Source organism: Hypomesus nipponensis, chromosome 11, assembly GCF_054491055.1.
Source record: "Hypomesus nipponensis isolate SF chromosome 11, ASM5449105v1, whole genome shotgun sequence".
Lineage (NCBI taxonomy): Eukaryota > Metazoa > Chordata > Actinopteri > Osmeriformes > Osmeridae > Hypomesus > Hypomesus nipponensis.
Genome location: NC_140371.1, coordinates 21,533,662 through 21,557,327, shown reverse-complemented (window position 1 = coordinate 21,557,327; position 23,666 = coordinate 21,533,662). Strand labels below are relative to the sequence as shown.

Here is a 23,666-nt window from a genome sequence, read left to right as displayed (position 1 = left end):
ATCTGCTTCATTATGATATTCATGAGTGGTAGATTACTATGCAGAGAACCATGTTCCTATGGATCCTCTCTGGTCTGATCCAGTCCTTCACCAGTCCACAGTTCCTCTCCTTCTCCCTCCTCTCTGTTCTTATCCAGTCCACAGTTCCCTGCAGTGTTCACACTAGTATGGCTGCTGTGCAGTCATCACTAAAATCACATCCCCTTCGTTTGGGCACTGGTGCGTAGCTGTGCGAACTGCTTTACTAATCTAGTCTGTGTGAGGAGTTCAGTTTCTGGATAGACTGATGGGAATTCAAACGTGGTTATCTGCTCAAAAGCAATTTGTAAATATACACATGCTGTGTGGGATGTGTTCAGTATGTTGTTCATATTTCCATTAGAACTTCTGGCTGTCCTGCAGCATTCCACAGCATGTGGCGAGTTACTGATCTGTTGTTACTGGGTTTATCGCATGCCTGTGTGGTGGGTTTCATTACTGCGAGGCCTAATGGAATTCACATGTACAGTATGTTAGTGTTTGACTTAGCAGGAAATGAAAAGGATGACAGTGTAGAGTAGACCGTATTTCAAAGGCCACCACTTGAGAGCAATATTAAAGGCGGCGAAGAAACCAAAAATGCCACATTTGACCGTTTAATAGATTTTTCACCAGCAGACACTTTCCCTTGTTGAGAAGTGTTGAGACACTGCCAGCAGTATATTTCTTGCACCTGGTCAGTTAGAGATTGGAAACCCAGTTTAACTGTCATTTCTGTTTCTTTGTACAGGCCTTCCCGTGTATCTCCACAGGCATTTATGGTAAGTTTTTTTGGTCTTATTCTTAATCCCTGCATACACAGTGATCACACTATATTGACTTATTGTTTCTAAAAAGTCATTGCACCTTCATCACGGTAATCTCCTCAGTTTTACTGTCATACTGTCATATTCATACTGACCTACTCAAGTGTAGCAGCAAGTAGTGGATATATTTGTATCAAGCTACAATGCCAGAAGATGCTACGGTGTTGTACACCAACATACTGGGTAGCTGCATAGTAAGTAAGGTGGTGGAGCGCATGGGATTCTCCATACTGGTACTGACTGTGCAGTTTTGTGATTTTCTGCCAACGGGAGCTTGTCACTAGCCCCAGCCCCATCCCCTACCCAGCCCCTACCCCAGCCCCAGCCCCTACCCCAGTCCCTACCCCATACCCTACCCCAACCCCTTCCCCAGTCCCTACCCCAGTCCCTACCCCAGCCCCAGTCCCTACCCCAGCCCCTACCACAGCCCCATCCCCAACCCTGGTCTCTTCCCCGCACTTCAAAGGCTGGGACTGCAGCTGTGAAGAGGCCAGGACTCAGTGTTTCAGAGGGGAGAATTAAACAGCCTATTCAATAAATAAACAGCTTAACACTCGATGCAACTGCATCTCCAGTGGAACCACAGCTGATTAAGACCCAAGATCACCCTGCAGAGGGCAAACGGAGGAGGAACTTTGAAAAGAGGTTCACTGCAGTAATCCTTCACTCCACCCAGGGTTCCCGGGAGACTCTCTCTCTCCTTTATTTCTTTCCGTCTGTCTTTCTCTCTGTCATTCTCTCTCTCCCTCTCAGTCTCTCTTCTGTCTTGTCTCTCCTCTCTCTTTTTCTTTCTTACCCCTCCACACACACACACACAAAGGGCTCTACTCAGTGGTCAAAATCAGATATTCTGTTTACATCAAACAGTATGTTTAAGGTCATTTCTCTTTTTTGAAGTTCATAAAAAGCAACTTGTGAAATATCTCTCTCTCTCCCCTCCCTTCCTGTTCTTCCTATCTTCCTCCCAGTCTAACTCTCACCAACATGCGAGACACACATCCTCTCAGCTGCTGTAATGATCCATGCATGACCCATTTCCAGCCTTGAGTTCGCAGAAGCAAAACAAATCCAGTCCTTTCTTGGTGACAGAGAGGAATCAGGGACACGTTATCCAAGGCCTTTGTGGAAGGAGCAGGAAAAAAAAAAGATGTGTCAGGATAGCTAATGCTAATTGACACTCTCTCACGCCTCTATATTTGAGGGATGCCTGGTGACCATGACAGATGATGGGGGGGGGGGGGGGTGGAGATAGGCAGGCCGTACCGGGGTGCACAGGGGGTGCCTTAGACGCTTGGGAAGAAAAATGAGGGCTCACGCGGCGCTGACAGTCCAATCCCTCAGTACGGCCCATTAGCCCAGGCAGAATTTCGGTGCGGTTAGCGTGTCGGAGGTACCACCCATAAACAAACTGGCGCCCTCAGTGGGGCAGGAGGTTGCGCGGCGTGATGGAGGTTATTAAGTGCTGCTTCTGTTTGGCCATCAATCACGGCCACGCCACTAGAGTTCACGGGGATTATATCTTCCAAGGTGGAGCTTCTTCTCTGTGTCTCGCAAGATCAGTAGTGATGGTCGAGATGGAGACCCTCTGATGAACTGATAGAGGTTGCTAAGTCCTCCCCCCCCTCTCTCTCTCTCTCTCTCTCTCTCTCTCTCTCTCTCTCTCTCTCTCTCTCTCTCTCTCTCTCTCTCTCTCTCTCTCTCTCTCTCTCTCTCTCTCTCTCTCTCATCTAAGCCCTGTCTATATCTCGCTCTTTCTCCAGACCAGCCCTGTTCACTCAAGCACACTCAATTACTTGTTCTGAGACACATTTAGACACACTCACACAAACACACACACACACCCCCACATGTCATTAAATAACTGATTCTTCTTTCTTGAGATGAAGGATTTCAACCTGCGATTTAAATTTACATTCTTACGGGTCATTTCTTGTCAGAGACCTTGCTGGCACAGACAGAGCACTTTAGAACAGCCTTGAAATGAACTTTAAGGTTTAGGACCTGCCTGTTATGATCAATGCTGGTAAAGAGCACGAGGGCTATACTTGCACTGTGCGTAACCAAGGACTAAACGTTGCACGTCGTATTTACCTGACACATTCAGACATAGCTGTGCATCAATACCACCACCAAACCAATCAGCAGGCCCCGAACACGACCACGCCCTCTCCTCTCAACCACTCAGCACATGTTTACTGCTCACCTCCATCCCCGGCATGCTCCTCCTGCCGAGGGACTTCAGGACTGTCGACACAGAGGTTTAACAGTATCTGGAGCCTGTCTGAGATATGAGGATGTATTCCACCCAATGCTCTGCTGGCATGTCCACTCTGCCCTTTGGCCTGGGCAACCACATCCAGAGGGGTTGTGTCCCCTCTGCCATTCCGCACGGCCGATCACATCTAGAGGGGTCGAGTAGCTAAGAGTTTCCACACTGTCAGCTCAGCTCCGCGTTCCCGCCCTCTCTTCCCGGGATTAGAGAGGGAGGCACCTTATCTCCCCCTGGAGATGGCCAGGGAAGGGCTGGTGTGAGGTACCCAGACCATTTCCTCCTTTTTTCTTTAAATCCAGAGCTTTACTCTGGTGGGTGCAGTGAGCCAGGCTCGGGGGGTCCTTGGTACTCACAGGATGTGTGGAGGTAGCTGGCTGTGTGCTCAGAGGGAAGTGTGATGTGTGGAGGTAGCTGGCTGTGTGCTCAGAGGGAAGTGTGATGTGTGGAGGTAGCTGGCTGTGTGCTCAGAGGGAAGTGTGATGTGTGGAGGTAGCTGGCTGTGTGCTCAGAGGGAAGTGTGATGTGTGGAGGTAGCTGGCTGTGTGCTCAGAGGGAAGTGTGATGTGTGGAGGTAGCTGGCTGTGTGCTCAGAGGGAAGTGTTGCTTTCCTAGTTACTGTGTGTTTGAGCGAGGGCTTGTGAGTGTTGAAGTGTTATGTAATGACAGGATACAGTATAGTTGGACGATGGAATGTTAATGAAGGAAATGGTATTAGAGATTTTGTATTGAGGTGTTGGAGGAAGCAAGGTGGCCTGTTTTTATTTGTGTTGGTTAGGTCTTTTGTTATCAGATATCCTCCCTAGTCCATTTACCATGGTTACACAGTGTGTTTGTACTCAACACCAGACTTACTCTACCATTTTCATGGATGATAAATCCTTTTTACCCAGAGGACAATAGATTTAGCTCTTTAGAGAAATGTACCAGGAGTTTAACACTAGTTATATAAAAAATAATAATTCATAACTACTTTTTGTATTGTCTTTTTTTAAAGAGAAATCAAGTGTCATCCGTTAATTTTAGCATGTAGGACAAGCGTTTTGTCTAGCTGTGTGGATCGTTTCCAAGGTCACCATCGTATGTGGAACCGATAAGACTGCCCCCTTTCTCTCCCTTCCTCTATTTCTCTCTCTTCCTCCCCCCTTCTCCCCCCCTCCTCTCTCTCTCTCTCTCTCTCTCTCTCTCTCTCTCTCTCTCTCTCTCTCTCTCTCTCTCTCCTCTCTCTGGCTCCTTCCTTCCCTGGGCAGTAAAGTCGGTCATGGTCACAGCCTTGTCCCAGTGTCGGTTCAGACGAGCTTTGGGCCATTTGACACCCAGGTTCTGGTGCTCGGAGACCCAGGGCTCTGCGACCTCCAGGATCACTCCTCCTGCCCAGGATCACTCCTCCTCCAGGGTCACTCCTCCTCGAGGGTCACCCCCCTTGCTGCTCAGCCCTCAACCTGGGCCTGATTTGAACTTCAAGTTTGTTTTATTTGTCCTTGCACCATAAGCAGTACAACACACACACACACACACACACACACACACACAGGGGAATGTGTCATCTCTCACAGGCCCACGGTGCTACATAATGAAATTGAACCAAATAGCTAGATTTTTGTATTTTGTATTTTTTTTTTACTACTTAATTATTTTTTTTTATTTTTTTAAGTAGTAGGGGTAGGGGATGAGACTGGAGTAGGGGGCTGTGGTAGGGTTTTTTGGTGGGGTAGGGGCTGGGGCAGGGGATGGGGCTGGGGCTGGGGTAGGGGCTGGGGTATGTTGATGTACAACACCGTAGCATCTTCTGGCGTTGTAGCAAAGCCTACTGAATAATATACAGATAAATAAGTGCTGGGAGGGGAGTGGGGAAGGTAGAGGGATGAGTGTGTGTGGGGGAGACAATGTCAGGTCATTCTCTGAGGGTTCAGAGTCTTCACAGCATGGGGGAGAGAAGGAGCCATTTCCCTCCTCTCACAGACACCCTGGTCCCTGTCCCATCTCCAGAACATTCTCCCTGACCTACTCCGCATTCAGCCAGCCCACCTAGGCCCTCTGTTCTCCTTGTCAATCTTCAGTCTAAATAATCTCAAGCAATTTGAGCAATACTTCCATTGGGAAACACTGAGTGGTCTTCGGTGATGTTGTGTAATTAATGTTACTCCGTCTCTGTCTATATCTCTGTTTCCATCTCTCTCTCTTTCTCCCTCTCTCTTTCTCTCTCTCCCTATCTCTCTCTCTTCTCCCCCCCTCTCTCTCTCTCTCTCCCCCTCTCTCTTTCTGTCTCCATCATTCCCCCTCTCTCTCTCTCCCCCTCTCTCTTCCCCTCTCTCTCTCTCTGTCTTTTTCTCTATCTCTCTCTGTCTCTCTGTCTCCCCCTCTCTCTCTGTCTCTCTGCGTCCCCCCGTCCTCCCTGTCTCTAGTGGACTGTGCTGGGCTCTGCGTGGTGATGAAGTGGGGGAGCCTTCAGCAGAAATAACACAGCTCCACCTGGGTCCTCATCAGTGACGCTGGGCTACGCAGAGCCCATCACAGCGCCTCACTAAGACAAATCTCCTCCAGCCTGCTGTATTCCCAGGCTTGGACAAGGAGGGGAGAGAGGGAGAGGGAGAGGGAGAGAGAGAGAGAGAGAGAGAGAGAGAGAGAGAGAGAGAGAGAGAGAGAGAGGGAGAGGGAGAGGGAGACGGAGACAGAGACAGAGACGGGGGGGGGGGATAAGAGAGGAGGGGGAGGGATAGGGCCCAGGGGGTGTTACCATCATTGCACCCAGCCCTGCCCAGCCCAGCACAACCTGACAGATTAGGTTCCTCTGAACCCTCCACCATTAGAACAGGAGGAACGAGCCCAGCAGAGGGAGAGACACCTGAGAGAACAGAGAGAGGTGGTACAAGATGGAAAGATAAGGGGGGAAAAAGGTCCGTAAGACAGACTGAAATGTTGATGAGGTGTGGAGGCCTGTGCGCTGAAGCTTGAAGAAACTTAGGCTTGTCAATCCTTCCAAAATTGTCCGTAAGAGCAAAGCCATCAGTAAACGGCATTGTCATATACAATGGGCATATAAAACAGTGGGGAAACCTTACCATCTTTTTTCTAGCGGAGTGAAGGGAGGGGGGGGGGGGGAGGGAGGGAGGGAGGGAGGGAGGGAGGGAGGGAGGGAGGGAGGGAGGGAGGGAGGGAGGGAGGGAGGGAGGGAGGGAGGGAGGGAGGGAGGGAGGGAGGGAGAGAGAGAGAGAGAGAGAGAGAGAGAGAGAGAGAGAGAGAGAGAGAGAGAGAGAGAGAGAGAGAGAGAGAGAGAGAGAGAGAGAGAGAGAGAGAGAGAGAGAGAGAGAGAGAGACATTGTGTCTGTTTTGGAGCATGACAATATGCTGGTAGTAGAGGAAGAGAGTGGGTCGGACTAGGAGGGAAACGAATGATCAGAGAAAGCTGGCGATGCCCTCCGACTGCAGCCATTGACCTTGGAGCGAGCTGTCTGGTGGAGCAGAGCTGGCAGGCTTTGTGAAGCCTGGGTGACCCTCCTCCTCCATCCCCCTCCCTCATTTCTCCTTCTCTCACTCTTCCTGCTCTACTCCGCATGCTTTCTCTGCCCTACTATGATTAATAGGTATGATGCTCAAATCGATATTGCATTTGTAGAAACTGCCCGCTAAATAGATTAAATGTACTGGCCGCTATCCGCCCTCTGCTCGTGGAGAGTGCAGGCCTATCTTTTATGATTAAGACCCGTTCTCAACGGGAGATTTAATGTTTGTTAGACCCGCCTGTCTCCTCCATCTCTGGGGCAGGCTGGAGGTGGCTGTCTGCCTCGCTAAATATTTATTTATTTATGTGTTTATTTGCTTATTCGTCTGACGTCCCTCCTGTTGGGGTCTGTCTTCCCACGAGCAGCTGTTTGTATCCCCAGGTACCGTCGTCAGCTTACCTGTCTGGTCACACATCTGTCTGTGTGTTGGATGGAAGCGTGGGGTGTGGGGGCCGGGGGGGGGGGGGTGATCACCGCTGCTGTTGATTGGACCTGGATGTGTATGATGATCCAGAGGCAACGATGACTCATGGAGGCTCTGTGTGTGAACATGCATCTTTCAGACCTTCTGGAGGGCAGCAGTTCTTATCTGACCAGGAAGACTCCACAGACCTGGGGTGATTCCGCTCACAGCCTGCCTCCCTCCCTCCCTCCCTCCCTCCCTCCCTCCCTCCCTCCGCCTCCCTCCCTCCCTCCCTCCGCCTCCCTCCCTCCGCCCCCCTCCTGGAGGCCTGGAGAGAGGCTGAGAGACACAGAGACAATAAACAGAGGGAGGGAGAGAGAGAGACAGGAGAGAGAGAGACAGGAGAGAGAGAGAGCGAGAGAGAGAGAGAGAGAGAGGGGGAGGCAGAGAGGGATCGAGAGAGTGCCAGAAGAGAAACAGAGAGATTGAGAGAGGCGGAGGGGTGGAAAATAAGAGACATCTGTCTCAGACATCGGAATACAATTGCTGTCCTATATGCAGTCGAGCTCCATTTGTGATTCAGATCCAGTACTGTGCAGGCGGGCAGCCTGTGGTTTCAGTTTACTGGAAAAGAAGAACAATGAGGAACTTGAGAAAAGTTCTTGATCGTTTTATTCCCAATCCTGCTTCAAAGGTTATAATGTCTGCACCTTTAACAAGGAGAGAGATCTGGACTGAGGAACTGTACCTATGGTTGTTATGGACTTGAATTGGACCCTGAATTGATGAATAAGAGCTGGTGTTGATTGGGGCGAGTTTTGCGCTGGCTTGGGGTCAGTAGTCTTGGCCTGGTTAGATAAGGTGTCTTGAGACCTGGTTGTGAATGTCTGTAGACAGAGGTTCTGGCTGGATGAAGTTCTCTCCCACCACTGATGATGTTGGAGTCAGCATCCAGCACAGCTTTTCTCTGCCTTATCAAAAATTAATCCACTCACAATCTCTTTGTGTACGATCGATACCGTGTGTTAACACAGAGTGTGCGTTCCTTTGCTGGCCCAGCTGTGGTGATTAATATGGCAGTTAGCCACAGGGCTCCTTAGCCTCTCTGGTCAATACGTCATTACTTTTTGTCTTTGGCAGTGGAGCGGTGGGCACAGGGAGAGGGCAGGGGAGTGAATAATCACACAATGTGCTGTAAATGGATCTGTAAATCCCACCACAATGGCACAACAGCTCTAATAAATTACAATAAAGCTGTTAGTGGCTGTCGATGGATACAGCAGGTCAGAGAGTCTGTCTCTGCCTTCCTCAGTTGAGTTTGTTTGCCTTCTCCACCTGTGTGTGTGTGTGTGTGTGTGTGTTTGTGTGTGTGTGTCTAGGTGAGAGTGTGTGTGTGTGTGTGTGTGTGTGTGTGTGTGTGTGTGTGTGTGTAGGTGAGTGAGGTGAGTGTGTGTGTGTAGGTGAGTGAGGTGAGTGTGTGTGTAGGTGAGTGTGTGTGTGTGTGTGTAGGTGTGTGTGTGTGTGTGTGTGTAGGTGTGTGTAGGTGAGTGAGGTGTGTGTGTGTGTGTCTAGGTGAGAGTGTGTGTGTGTGTGTGTGTGTTAGCAGATGAGTCTGTATCAGTTTATTTCACCCCCTCTTCACCTGTTTACAGTTTCAACTACATTAGGCAACACGCCTGCCAACCAGTTCCTCAGACACCCTGCCTGGGTCTCTGAGTGATGGAGGCCTGCACACTCCATTAATCAGGCCCAGAGAAGCTACAGAGATATCTGGATCGCTGGTCCTCCTAACCCAGTCTGCCTCTGTCTTCATCCTCCAGGTTTTCCCAACGAGCCTGCAGCCGACATTGCCCTGAACACCGTGAAGAACTGGCTGAAGGAGAACTCTCAGGTAGGAAGATGTCGTAGCGTTCTCTGTCCTCCGCTGGCTCTGAGCAGCTTGCTGTCTCCAGGGGGTGAACTTAGCGAGGTGTTCGTGCTGAGCTGGACCGTCGACAAAACGTCTGGCCTTCGCTGGGTAGCCCGGACAAACCCCAAGCCCAGAGCGACTGCTTCCATGCGTCTCCTTCAATGCCTCGAGAGCTGTATTTCTCTTTTCTCAACTCACTTGACTTGGGTTCACTGTGCATACCGAATTAAATAGCAATCCTTAACTAATCAGTACCTAAATGATCGGCTGAGTTCTAGATGTGACAGAGTTAGCAGGGGTACTTAGAGCCATCAAGCAGAGAGGAAAACAAACACATACAATTAATTCATATTATTCAAATTATTATTATAATTAATATATTATTATAATGAAATAATCTGTTTAAAAATGGGCAGGATTAAGTAGTTTGGAGTGGTCACTCATACATGCTCAAGAAATCAGTGAGGTCATCGGCGTTCAAGTGCTGCACATGGGGAGACAGAAACGGCCTTTATGTTGTGGAGAAAACAACCTCTTCAGTGAAGGAGATGACTCATACGGTACAGGAAGAAAAATTTAAATAACCTACAGCTTCTATAGTTTAGTGAATTGTTGACAGAGCACAGCTTTCCACTTAAAGTTGAATGTCCATTTCAAAATAATAGCTAGCAGAATGTGGAGGTTATTTGATTCACCATACTTTACAATCTCGACTATACTACTCCACTGCTTCACTGCTTTATACTCTTCCTGCCATAAACGAAAGTCAGGTTAGCGGAAACACCTATTCCTTGGCTGCATGTGTGAAAAACAGGCTCAGTGTTTGACTTCCGCCTAGCCAGCTGTGTCACAGAGCTCCTCGTGGTCTGCCCAGAGGTGCTAATGTTCTCACGGAGGCGTCTGACTCTTCACAACGCTCACATAAAGACAAGCACAGTACATCTCACGCTCGAGAGAACGTGTGGGTGTGTGTGTGTGTGTGTGTAATGTTTAAGCATGAACATCCTTCAGAAAAAGGGACTGTATTATACTTGAGAACACATCGTCTTTTTTTAAACCAAATTCTGTCTATTGAGTTTGTCTTATCTTTGAGAGGCGTTGAAGCCTGCTATTTTTAGAGCAGCTATGGATGAGTGTCAGGGCTTCAATCAATCAGCGAGCCAGTGACTGATGATAACCTTCAGGGGTCATCTTTATTGACTACAGCACCATAGATAATGGCAGAGTGGATAGAGGGGCTTAATAAATCCACCTACTGTACTGTTCAGGCCAGCGGTCCCGTAGAGACCATGCTGGAGGCGCAGAGAGCGAGGAGAGAGGAATGCTCGCTCGCTGTTGTTGATTGCTTGTGGTTGTGGCATCGGTCCTGTTGCCTGATGATGTGCCCTAACACGCTCTGTAGGGCCCGCGTCAGCTCTGCCTGTGATCACTGGGTTGTAGATGGGTTTGTTGCTGTCTGGGATTACTCAGCTTTAGTGAACAACTCACTATTGTGGTTGTTCCACTATTGTTAGTATTCCACGAGAACGATGCTAGTCTACAGACAAGCTATAATGGCTCTGATATAGATACAAATATTTTAGATATCTTTCAATACTTCTTGTTGGTTTTCTTTCATTCTGAAATAGCATAATGTAGTTCACCTATGCTTTTTTCTGCTAATGGGCACTTTAATGGGACTAGATACTCCCCTCTATTGGGGAGGGAGAGTTTGGCAAAGCTCTCCGAATCAGGGAGGGATGTTTTCTAAACTATAATTAGACCAACGCGGTGTTTCCTTTTAGAAGATCAGAGAAAATAAAGTGGTACCTTCTGCCCAGAAGGGCTGAGGTCTCTCCCACGTCTGTTCCAGCCAGAGAAAGATCCGGTTTTGAAGTCTAGGCTCCATCTAGACAAACAGCCAACAGATTCATAGTTCTTCTGACGTCCAGTTCAGCCCATGCTTAGCGCCACTCTGACTTGAACCAACAGAAGGATCCCCTCTCCTTCGCAGTTCACCATGTCCGCTCTCTCACCTTAATGCTCCTAAACCCACAGTGACAGCTTTGATGGAAAGACTGTTTAGTTCCTGAGAGAATACCGAGTGTGGGTTTGCTGGTGACTAACAGACAAGCTGCATTAGTGTGGGTGTGTGAATTAAACTGATTTGTGATTGGCTCTGTGAGAGCTTCCAGAGGCAGGATACATCTGTGTGTGTAAGGGTTCAACATGTCACGCCTACACTCTTGTGTGATAAGTGACTCGGAGGCTAGCTTGTCTTCAGCGATGAAGCTGAAGACAAGCTTGATGAGGTTGTGGCCTCACAGTAAAGCTAACTTACAGTGCAGCCAACTTACACTACGGCTAACTTACACTACGGCTAACTTACAGTATGGCTAACTTACACTATGGCTAACTTACGGTACGGACAGCTTACAGTAGAGCTAACTTACAGTAGAGCTAACTTACAGTAGAGCTAACTGAAAGTAGAGCTAACTTACAGTATGGCTAACTTACACTATGGCTAACTTACGGTACGGACAGCTTACACTATGGCTAACTTACAATAGAGCTAACTTATAGTACAACTAACTTACAGTAGAGCTAACTTACAGTAGAGTTAACGGAAAAAGAAGTGCCAGAGTTAAACCAGACGATACACAAACTGCAGACGGGGATTCTGAGGGAAGAATGGTTCACAAATACTTTGAATGTGCAAAGGTGTTTCAAGTCTTGCAGCCAACACTCATTTATTTAGTGTATTTCTATTATTATTGTATTTATTTACTCATCATCTACTGTTGGGGGGATCGCAAAGAGATAAGGACAAAAGTTTGACTAGGATCCAGAAGGACAGTTTTTCCAATAGTACATGATACTGTATACATCCCTGCTCTCTCTAACAGTAGTAGATGATACCTTATACATCCCTGCTCTCTCTAACAGTAGTAGATGATACTGTATACATCCCTGCTCTCTCTAACAGTAGTAGATGATACTGTATACATCCCTGCTCTCTCTAACAGTAGTAGATGATACTGTATACATCCCTGCTCTCTCTAACAGTAGTAGATGATACTGTATACATCCCTGCTCTCTCTAACAGTAGTAGATGATACTGTATACATCCCTGCTCTCTCTAACAGTAGTAGATGATACTGTATACATCCCTGCTCTCTCTAACAGTAGTAGATGATACTGTATACATCCCTGCTCTCTCTAACAGTAGTAGATGATACTGTATACATCCCTGCTCTCTCTAACAGTAGTAGATGATACTGTATACATCCCTGCTCTCTCTAACAGTAGTAGATGATACTGTATACATCCCTGCTCTCTCTAACAGTAGTAGATGATACTGTATACATCCCTGCTCTCTCTAACAGTAGTAGATGATACTGTATACATCCCTGCTCTCTCTAACAGTAGTAGATGATACTGTATACATCCCTGCTCTCTCTAACAGTAGTAGATGATACTGTATACATCCCTGCTCTCTCTAACAGTAGTAGATGATACTGTATACATCCCTGCTCTCTCTAACAGTAGTAGATGATACTGTATACATCCCTGCTCTCTCTAACAGTAGTAGATGATACTGTATACATCCCTGCTCTCTCTAACAGTAGTAGATGATACTGTATACATCCCTGCTCTCTCTAACAGTAGTAGATGATACTGTATACATCCCTGCTCTCTCTAACAGTAGTAGATGATACTGTATACATCCCTGCTCTCTCTAACAGTAGTAGATGATACTGTATACATCCCTGCTCTCTCTAACAGTAGTAGATGATACTGTATACATCCCTGCTCTCTCTAACAGTCATAGATGATACTGTATACATCCCTGCTCTCTCTAACAGTCATAGATGATACTGTATACATCCCTGCTCTCTCTAACAGTAGTAGATGATACTGTATACATCCCTGCTCTCTCCAGATGAAGGGCAGTGAGAGAGATGTCTGAAGCCCAGTTTGTCATGCATGAGACCTGACACAAAAGAGATAGATTGCTGTTCTCGTTCACCTCCCGCTTTTTACAATCAGCCATGAGGCTGCTGCGTTGGGGGTACTCCTCTGAGACGAGTCATTTCAGCTCTGTGATAAGGCCATGCATCCGGGATGATCCTGTTCCATTGTGCCTGAATCACACAACACAATGGATTGGCCCTAGATCTAACTCACTGGGGTGCCAGAGTGCCCGAGACAGATTCTTTATTCTTCAGACATGGTATCATTGTGTGTGTGTGTGTGTGTATCCCATCTCTACCATTAGCTGCAGTTGAAATGCAGGTGGACCTGCTGTTCCATTTAAACCCTGATTGCCCACTGATGCTAAAGTCAAACACACACCAGACCACACACACGCACAATAAAGGATGGAGATGGAGAGTTCGAGCCACATTGTGCGAGAAGATGGAGAGTGATTGATTGGCTGAGAGTTTATCTTGCGGGCCAGAACACTGTGGGCCTGCAGCGCTTACAGAGCACACAAAGGAGTCTTGCGCCCGCGTGAAATATCCCCTGAAAAGCATCAGTGGGTTTGGAGTTCTATTGTAGGGTAGTGAGCAGGCTACGGTAGCAGTGGTCAGGCGGAGCGGTTTCTGTAATCCGGAGAGACGGGAGTGTAGCCGCAACCCTTTAGATCACAGCGGATCAGAGTAACACGGCCCAGCATCCTCTCCCTTCGTCCCCGAGACAAATAAAGGAAACCACATGTGTGCAAACAACAGACTGTCAGAATGTTCTAGTTTCTTTTGAGACGTCAGTTGGGGGACGACGACCAAGGCAACCCCCCCCCCCCCCCGGCTCCTGCTCTGCTGTGTTTTATTCCCAATTTTACCATCTCATTTGGTTTAATTCAGGCTTGTACATGCTCCATCTGCCCATGGAAAGTGTGGTGCAGATGTTTTTTTTGTTTTTTTTCCAATCCTGTCATGGCTCAGTGGAGGCCAGGCAGGCGTTGGAATGAGCCGCCGGGCACACCCTCATCTTGGATCCAGAAAGATGTCCCCCAAACACAGGTCCTATGCTTCAGAGAGATCTCCCCAAACACAGGTCCGGTTCTTTCGAGAGAGACCACCTCAATCTCCGGTCCTCAATCTCCAGTCCTATTCTCTACTCACTGTGAATCCTCTGTTTGCCTCGCTGGCATTTGTCATTTAGGACAGTCCGATTGTAAATCCCATTTAGAAGCGGCACTCCCAGAATTACAGTCAATTTTGGCCAAATGTCGGGCGACTAATGGAAATAAATATGTGTTTAATATTATCGCTTCAACGCTTCTGCGACGGAATATCCGTTTAAGATGCTGTCCTGAGCTGGCACCCACGGCCGTATAGTGACAGTAGAGAGGCACTCGATTGTCATTTGAATAAGATGAACGACCGGCGTTACCATGGCTACATTGTCAACCTCACCTTTAGAGAAAGTGTATTCGTTGTAAAGTGGCAGGTTGCAGCATGCTCAACAGGAAGGTCGCCAGCTTTTCCGTGGCCATCCTGTCTCCTATCAAGCAGTGGCAATAGAGGACCGCATGACAGGGGAGCTGGAGGTGAGTGTCTGTGTAGAACAGAACGAGAGCATCGTCCATGCTGGGTCGCTTTGTTTTTAGTGGAGTGTGACAGGTGCTGGGTGCCATAGAGACGCCCATGAGGACTGAGCATGCCCAGTGGAGCCTCTGTTGGTCTGCGATGCTGGCTGGGCGTTCAAAGCTTGCTCTGGGCGTTTGATGTCGCTGTCTCGCCTCTTTGAACTTTGGGCTGGGTCGCAGAGTGGCGGGGGGGCTGGGTCGCAGAGTGGCGGGGGGGGGGGGGAGGGAGTCGCTTCTGGAGCTGAGAGGAGGACTCAGCATCCTGCTGCTACCTCTCACACAGGAGGGTGGAGGGTGGAGGGAAGAAAGAACCACTGGGAATGTAGAACCACTCGGATGGAGGGATGGAAGGATGAAGGGAGGGATGGAGAGATGCAGTATAGAAGGATGGAGGGATGGAGAGATGCAGTATAGAAGGATGGAGGGATGGAGAGATGCAGTATAGAAAGATGGAGAGATGCAGTATAGAAGGATGGAGGGATGGAGAGATGCAGTATAGAAGGATGGAGGGATGGAGAGATGCAGTATAGAAAGATGGAGAGATGCAGTATAGAAGGATGGAGAGATGGAGAGATGCAGTATAGAAGGATGGAGAGATGGAGAGATGCAGTATAGAAGGATGGAGGGATGGAGAGATGCAGTATAGAAGGATGGAGGGATGCAGTATAGAAGGATGGAGGGATGCAGTGTAGAAGGATGGTGGGATGCAGTATAGAAGGATGGAGGGATGCAGTGTAGAAGGATGGTGGGATGCAGTATAGAAGGATGGAGGGATGCAGTGTAGAAGGATGGTGGGATGCAGTATAGAAGGATGGAGGGATGGAGAGATGCAGTATAGAAGGATGGAGGGATGCAGTATAGAAGGATGGAGGGATGCAGTATAGAAGGATGGAGGGATGCAGTATAGAAGGATGGAGGGATGCAGTATAGAAGGATGGAGGGATGCAGTATAGAAGGATGGAGGGATGCAGTATAGAAGGATGGAGGGATGCAGTATAGAAGGATGGAGGGATGCAGTATAGAAGGATGGAGGGATGCAGTATAGAAGGATGGAGGGATGCAGTATAGAAGGATGGAGGGATGGAGAGATGCAGTATAGAAGGATGGAGGGATGGATAGATGCTACTGGGATAGCAGGCCAGTGTCAAGTGATGCTGCTGGAGCTTGTTGTCTGTAATCTGTAGATGGAGAGTCATCTACACTGAAACAATATCCACAGCAAAGTTTCACCGTTTTGCAATTTGAAATTCAAGCAGACAGAACAGAAGAGCTTTGGTTGGGAACGCTTCGATTAGAAAGCCTAGTTATCTGGCGCCAGCGACACTACGCATTGTTATGAATTTTGAGTTTGAAGGGAATGGGTTATGCAGTAATTCTAGTAAGTCATAGAGAAGTTGTTTTTGTTTTCCTCCCCTCCTAAGTGACAGTATGTCTAATGATGCTGAGATGCTGAGCAGGGGCCTAGGAGAAGTTGTAAACACTATTACCTTAGAAAAACAAATTCATTCTTCACAATTTGTTCAAGACTCCAATGACACTGGATACATCTCCATGACTCTAGGTTAGTACAGAATGACTGAATAGATTCATACCAAATATGATGACAAGCTGGAAGGTAGGATTATATAGGAGGGAAAAGGGACTCATGTTCAGAGACAAAGAAACAATCAAATAAATAATTGAAATTGTTGCTCTCCTTGAACTTAATTTAATTTGTTCTGGATCAAATATGTTACGATCACACTCCACATCTCTGAAAGATAAAACTTGATATGGAGTGATGAAATGCAATATTTAATGTTTATCTCAATGGAGTGATTGAGATGTGTCTTCAGAGAAATTGCGTTTTACCCTTTTGGGGGAGATTAGCCTATCCTGTCATGTCTAAAGATGGTGTTGCTTTACCCATTGTAATTACAGAATAATTACTTAATATGAATATTTTTATTTATATACTTATTTATTACAATTATGAAAGGGACAAACTCCTGGCGGAAGCTGAACCTATCAACACAGAAAAACACAAACTTCAATCACCAGCTATTCCCTCTCTCCGCATTCATCTCTCTCTTTAGTCCTCTCCTCTCCACACATACATCCTCTCACGCGCTGGCTCAAAGAGACAAGCCTCTCTGAGTTACTCTCTCTCTGTCTGTGCAGATACCAGAGTCCCATCAGTTTTGGCATTGTGTCGAAACAAGCTATCTTAATGACATGCTAATTGATTTAGTGTGGTGCAGATAGGGGTGGGCTGGCCTAGCATGATAAAGCTGGGTAGGGTGGAGTGTGCGGGCTCGCTGGAGAGCGAGGCCTCATCAAGCTCATTTCATCCTCTCTGTTTGAACGCCCTTCCACTGTGCTTTGCAGGCCTGCGAGAGAGGAGACCTTTGTCACGACCACAAGCACAGTTTCACTGCTTTGTTTTTCGCTTCTGTTTGTGTGTGTGTGTCTGTTTGTGTGTGGTGTGTGTGTGTGAGAGAGAGGGCACATACAAGCGCGTTTGTGTGAATCAGTTTCAAGTTTCTTTTGGTTAAAACGCAAGAGCACAACAAAACTGAGTGAGCAGGACATTCATCACTGGTATTAATTATGTACACTATCTGGTGCTCCCAGGAACTGACTTAATGAAAAATGTAATGACCATGTTACCTTTCTTTGAGACACAGGGGTTAATAAGAATTAAAGCAATCCACTCTGTTCTCAGTGTGACCTTGGTCAGCACTTTCTTTCCAGCGAGACCAGTATTAAATATGAATGAATCAAAGTAACTACGATCTTCAGTTGCGTCACGGAGATGGAGAAGAAACGACCGTGCGGTGGCTGGTAGCGCCAGGGCCGTGTCTGCCGTCCTCACGACGGTGTGTCTTCCCCAGTAGAGGTCGTGAGATGTGGAGAAGTCTTGTGTCTTTGGTGACCTTGCATGGTTTCCCGCCCACTCACAGAGACTGCCCCAGCTCTCACAGACTGCCCCAGCTCTCACAGAGACTGCCCCAGCTCTCACAGAGACTGCCCCAGCTCTCACAGACTGCCCCAGCTCTCACAGACTGCCCCAGCCCTCACAGAGACTGCCCAAGCTCTCACAGAGACTGCCCCAGCTCTCACAGACTGCCCCAGCCCACACAGACTGCCCCAGCTCTCACAGACTTCCTCAGCCCTCACAGACTGACCCAGCTCTCACAGACTGACCCAGCTCTCACAGAGACTGCCCCAGTTCTCTCACAGACTGCCCCAGCTCTCACAGACTGCCCCAGCTCTCTCACAGACTGCCCCAGCTCTCACAGACTGCCCCAGCTCTCTCACAGACTGCCCCAGCTCTCACAGACTGACCCAGCTCTCACAGAGACTGCCCCAGCTCTCTCACAGACTGCCCCAGCTCTCACAGACTGCCCCAGCTCTCTCACAGACTGCCCCAGCTCTCACAGACTGCCCCAGCTCTCTCACAGACTGCCCCAGCTCTCACAGACTGCCCCAGCTCTCACAGACTGCCTCAGCTCTCACCACCCTCCTCCTGTGATGCTCAGCATGCCCTGGATCTCACACCCACCCTGGCTTGTCTCTCTGCCCAGTCCAGCGGCCCTCACCATGGGGTATAAAGTCGATTACCTTACTTAACTATTCCAGCTACCGAAAAGTACCGAAATGGTGAGCGTGAGCAAGTCATTTGGTTGGTTTGTGATGTTGTGAGAATGTGTGTGTGGATAGGGTTGTGTGTGGATGTGTGTGTGGATAGGGTTGTGTGTGGGTGAGTGTGTGGATGTGTGTGTGGATAGGGTTGTGTGTGTGTGAGTGTGTGGATGTGTGTTTGGTTTGGAAAGAGAGTCGAGACCACCCCAGTATTTTCCTATGTATGTGTGTGTGTGTGTTCATGTGTGTGTGTATTCCTGTGGCTGTGTGATTGCAGCAACTGGCGTGTGATCAGGGGGAATGGGCCATATCTCTCCTCATCTGAGGAGGGATCAAATCAGCCTCAAAGCCTGGCTGCAGGCGATGGTGCATTTGAAAGTCAATGTTTCATTTCTAGGCATAAATTACTTGATTAGTGCACCATTCGCCCAAGGTTGTTTCCCAAAATAAGGACAGAAGGGAAGCATGGACTGGTCTGGATGTAAGGTTGCTGTTGTCATGTGTTTCACGTCCTCGTCAAGTCAATATGTTGTGTTTGCAGGAGAATCTGAATGGTTGTACTTAAATTGCCCACACTGCAGCTCAGCCCTAACCCTCTGCTCGCCCCCTGTGGCCAATCAGGAAACAAGCAGAATCCAGACCGATCGCCTGTTGCATTGAGAAATGTGATGAAGTTTTATTTAAATTATTTTAGCTTGAACCCTTTGTGACAGGTATGTTTTCTCACCTGTAAATTAAGGGAGGTTATGTCGGTCTTGGAGTGGGATTAAGACATTCCTGTTTTCATGCAGTTTTCAGATATCTCAATCGATGCCATTGACTGGGAAAACAAGTTAAGTGCTTTTTCAAAGTTATGGTAAAGTGTGCGTTGGAGTTGGGAAAGCTGTGTGTTCCATTCAGATAATCCCTGCATGGCAGGTCTGGTCTAAGCTCTGAGTGTACAGGGTTGCGGAGCAGGAGAGATCAATGTTTAAAGCGTTGGGCTGGTGTGCATCATTAGCAGGTCTGCTCATGGCCAGGGTTTGGTAGGGCTGTCTCCCCCCTCCCCCTCCTCCCTCGACTCCCCCCCTCCCTCTTCAATTTCCTCCCAAACAGATTTTCTTCCTCCTCCTGTTCTCCTCCTAGTTCCCCTAAGCCCTAATGGGTGTCAATGTTTTACCAGAGCTCTGTTTGATCTCACCTGCGCTGATTGACAGGCCATCTGTGTGTGTGTAGTGTGTGTGTGTGTGTGAAGTGTGTGTGTGTGTGTGTGCAGGAGGTGAAACAGCCATGGTCACTGTGACTGGCCAGGGCTCCAGAGGGACCGGGCCCACAGCACAGCCCGGGCCAACGAGAGCCCTTCAGACACGATTGATGAGCTGGGACTCAGGAGAGGGCAGCAGGGATGAGTTCACAGTTGTGGAGGGCAGCAGCCTGGCGTCAGCAGCTTTGTGTTGCACACCTGTGCCACATGTTCCCTAGGTTTCCCGGACTGGAGCATTATGGGATGTGAGTGACTGGATGTAAGGATGCCTGGCGGTTATTCAGTTTTAATGCCGGGATCATGCAGTAAATCAAATCATCCGCATTATTGGATTGGATGATAATAGTTTCTTGACAGATGAGCCAAGCTGAGAGAGTGTTCCCTGCTGTTCGTACAGGCTAGCTGACTGTATCTTACTGCACATTATGCAGATGTTGAAATATTAGTTAGTTACTTGGTGTTGATGATGTTTATAATATGCAAGGTCTTTAGTGAGCTGATCCCAAAGCAGCAGATAGACATCTGTTCTCTCAGCCCCCTGTCAAGCTGTAGGTGGACTGTGTGTGTGTATATGTGTGTGTGTGTGTGTTCCTCAGGCCCAGGCCTTATCTCCACAGTGTGTGTTTTGCTGCGCTGGTGAGTGTGGTCACAGAAGGGCAACAGTAATAGGTTGACCCTGTTACGGAGGCAACAGGCCTGGGGTGGGTGACCGCACTCTCTCCCAACCCCCACCCTTCTCCCCTCCACCTCCAAACCCTCCCCCTCCACTTTGAGGCCACACACAAACACCAGGAAGTCACAGTCTCTCAAGGGGGTCCGCAAAGTCACACAAGCTAAGAGCCTTGCTTGTTTTCAAAGCACGGACGCGGTTAAGCTCAAGGAGTAATAACACACCAGTGATATGTAGGACTGGAAAAACAGATTGCCTGTTTTTCATGGGCTTATATCAGACAACATCGCTCTCACAGAACGCCTGCCTCTAGACCACAACAGAAGCATCTTAGAAAGCCATCCACAGCTACAGTATGGGCTTTATCTGACTTTCATAGCCCGCACATCCATCAAGCTCAAGAGGAGCCAATACAGGATCATTGTGTCAATGGCAGAATGTGGTGTTCTATCACACGCTGTGACAAGGTGTGTCCCTCCAGCTCCCCTTCATCTCTGCTGTCGCCTCTGGGCCGGTGGGGAACCCGGACCTGGTTGAGGTTCAGTGCAAGTTTGATTTAATGTACGTGCAACACTGCAATGTCAATAGTTTATCGAGTGGTCGGAGGCAGTTGGACCGTCACTTCAAAATCACTGCAGTGTTGACTTTTTCATCGCTTGTCTTCTGTATCGTCGAATCCCTTAACGAACGACACGACAAGCTGTTAACAGCAAGCTGTCTCCAGCAATCTCCCTAGCCTCATTCAAGGACAAGGAACATACTAGTTACCCCCTATCTGATTCTACATTACACAGAACAGTTGATCTCTCTCTCTCTCTCTCCCTCTCTCTCCATCTCTGTTCCTCTCTCTCTCTCTCTCTCTCTCTCTCTCTCTCTCTCTCGCTCTCGCTCTCGCTCTCGCTCTCGCTCTCGCTCTCTCTCTCTCTCTCTCTCTCTCTCTCTCTCTCTCTCTCTCTCTCTCTCTCTCTCTCTCTCTCTCTCTCTCTCTCTCTCTCTCTCTCTCTCTCTCTCTCTCTCTCTCTCTCTCTCTCTCTCTCTCTCTCTCTCTCTCTCTCTCTCTCTCTCTCTCTCTCTGTCTGTCTGTCTCTGTCTCTCTCTCTCTCTCTCTCTCTCTCTCTCTCTCTCTCTCTCTCATTCTCTCTCTCTCTCTCTCTCTCTCTCTCTCTCTCTCTCTCTCTCTCTCTCTCTCTCTCTCTCTCTCTCTCTCTCTCTCTCTCTCTCTCTCTCTCTCTCTCTCTCTCTCTCTCTCTCTCTCTCTCTCTGTCTGTCTGTCTCTGTCTCTCTCTCTGTCTCTCTCTGTCTCCCTCTCCTTTTGTTGTCCTCAGTGTCTTCCCTGTTCCTTCCACTCTGTCATTCAGGGGAGGGTGTGGAGGTGGAGGCGTTCCTGTAAGCCCCAGTGTCCTGGCCGCCCGGAGCGCAGGATGACTATTTATGTTCTGAACTCCTGACAGGCCAGCGGAGTGGCCTCACCCAGCTCTGACACCAGGAGGAGTCCCTCCAGGGAGGAGAGAGGGACGGAAGAGGGACAGGAGAGTTGAGAGAGGTGCGGGAGAGGAAGGGACATAAGGAGAGAAAAGGGGAGAGAAACGTGGGTAGGCGAGAGGGAGACAGAAAGGCAAATTAGAGCTGTAGTCTGTTAGGAAAAGTGTGTTCTAGATGTAGCTGTGATGGTTGAGATTGAGTCTACAGCATCTTACACATCTCTCCCCTCCACAATCTCTCCCGTTATCCAGGGCGTGGATATGCAAGCCATGTTCATGAAAGCCCAGCTAGACCTTTTTTGGCAACTGCAAATAAGTCATGAAATGTGTTTCATAGACTCTAGTACACCTCTGTGTAATATATACCTCTCTGCAAGGCTGTTTCAAGGAGGAAGAGCTTTAAGTGAATGTGTATTCACCGTATGGCCTTTATGCCAGCTGGGTAGAGATTGTGAATGTTCTCTCTTTGATATCCTTGATAAGGACCTGTGTGACCTCTCTGTCTGCAGCTTACTTACTGGATTAGATTTGTTCAGAGTTAACAGACAAAGAACTGTCGACGGAGGCGAATGAAATTTCTCATGAATTCTTTGATGTGCATCAAATCTAATATGGTTGATACAGAATTGTGTGGCGTGACTGGGAGCTGTTTGAAAGTCAGAGTCGGTGTCTGATGTGAGTAGAGCTCTCCAGAACAGACAGATTCACTGTCAGGACGAGAGCTTATTCTGTAGACACTTTAGAACAACCCACTGTCTCTGTAGTTGATCACATCAGTTAACCGTCACCTGGTTTGGATTTTGTTTTTTGTGTGTTTTATTTTGGCACCGTTTTCGCCAACTTGTGAAAGTTTCAGATTTAGAGGTGACACACATCTGCATTTGTTGTCTCTTTAAAAGTTGAACTCAAGTGTTGATAAAGTTTCCTCCTGTTTGGGTGTCGTGGATATGCTGTTGTGAGGGCCGCCTAAATCACACTGATGAATGAAAGACAGGACTCAGAACGTAGTGCAGCTCACAGCAGGCAAGGACAAGCACTCAAGGGGCCCCAGCCTTGGGAAAAGTTCCCATCATGCCAAGGCGAGATATACAGTAGTGTGTCAGGTCACATGGTCTGCCTTACATTTAGTCAATTTAGCAGACGCTCTTATCCAGAGTGACTTACTGTAAGTACAGGGACATTCCCCGGAGGCAAGTAGGGTGAAGTGCCTTGCCCAAGGGCACAACGTCAGAGTGAATCGAACCTGCAACCTTCTGATTAATAGCCCGATTCACTAACCACTCAGCCATCTGACCCCTCCACAAGTGTGGACCCAGGGGTCTCTCTCTCTCTTTTCCTCTCTCTCTCTCTCTCTCTCTCTCTCTCTCTCTCTCTCTCTATCTCTTTTTTGTTTTCAAAAACTAAAACTAAAAAAAATACTTTCACACTTTTTTATTTAAGTACAAAATGTAAGGAGTGCAAGGTAAAAAGTTGTAAAAATAAATAAATGATGAAGTAAAATACTGATGCCTGAAAAATCTACCTAAGTACAGTAACAAAGTATTTGTTACTTCCTGTCTTTGCTATCGACAGTATCCCTCTCTCTGTCTCTCTCCCTTTCACTCTCTCTATGTCTCTCTCCCTCTCTTTGTCTCTCTCCCTTTCACTCTATCTATGTCTCTCTCCCTCTCTCTCTCTCTCTGTCTCTCTCCCTCTCACTCTCTCTATGTCTCTCTCCCTCTATCTGTCTTTCTCCATCTCTCTGTCTCTCTCCCTCTCCTCTCTCTAAGTCTCTCTCCCTCTCTGTCTCTCTCCCTCTTCTCTCTCTAAGTCTCTCTCCCTCTCTTTGTCTCTCTCCCTCTCCTCTCTCTAAGTCTCTCTCCCTCTCTCTGTCTCTCTCCCTCTTCTCTCTCTAAGTCTCTCTCCCTCTCTTTGTCTCTCTCCCTCTCCTCTCTCCTGGTCTTTAAGTAAAGTACATTTAACTGTGTCTTTGTCTGCCTCTCCCTCTCTCTCCTCTTTTTCTCATAAAAAGTAGTTTACCCCGTCACAAGGAGACATGTTTGTGTCGGACATGATGTGTATCAGGCCCAAGCATGTCATAGCATTGTCAGAAAACAACCCAGAACTTGGCCTGTTTAGGACACAGCAATAACAAGTCACAGAAA

General features: G+C 48.0%; 1 protein-coding gene across 4 annotated transcripts in view; it reads left to right on the top strand.

Annotated features, from left to right (window-relative positions):
- The window catches only part of macrod2 (mono-ADP ribosylhydrolase 2), a 357,904-nt gene that overhangs the window by 264,959 nt on the left and 69,279 nt on the right, over window positions 1–23,666 (top strand). For all 4 annotated transcript variants that reach the window (XM_084667272.1, XM_084667271.1, XM_084667270.1 and 1 more), the window contains exons 7-8: window positions 770–800; window positions 8,841–8,911. In XM_084667272.1, the coding sequence (XP_084523398.1) occupies window positions 770–800; window positions 8,841–8,911 (102 nt within the window). The remainder of the gene's footprint in view (window positions 1–769; window positions 801–8,840; window positions 8,912–23,666) is intronic.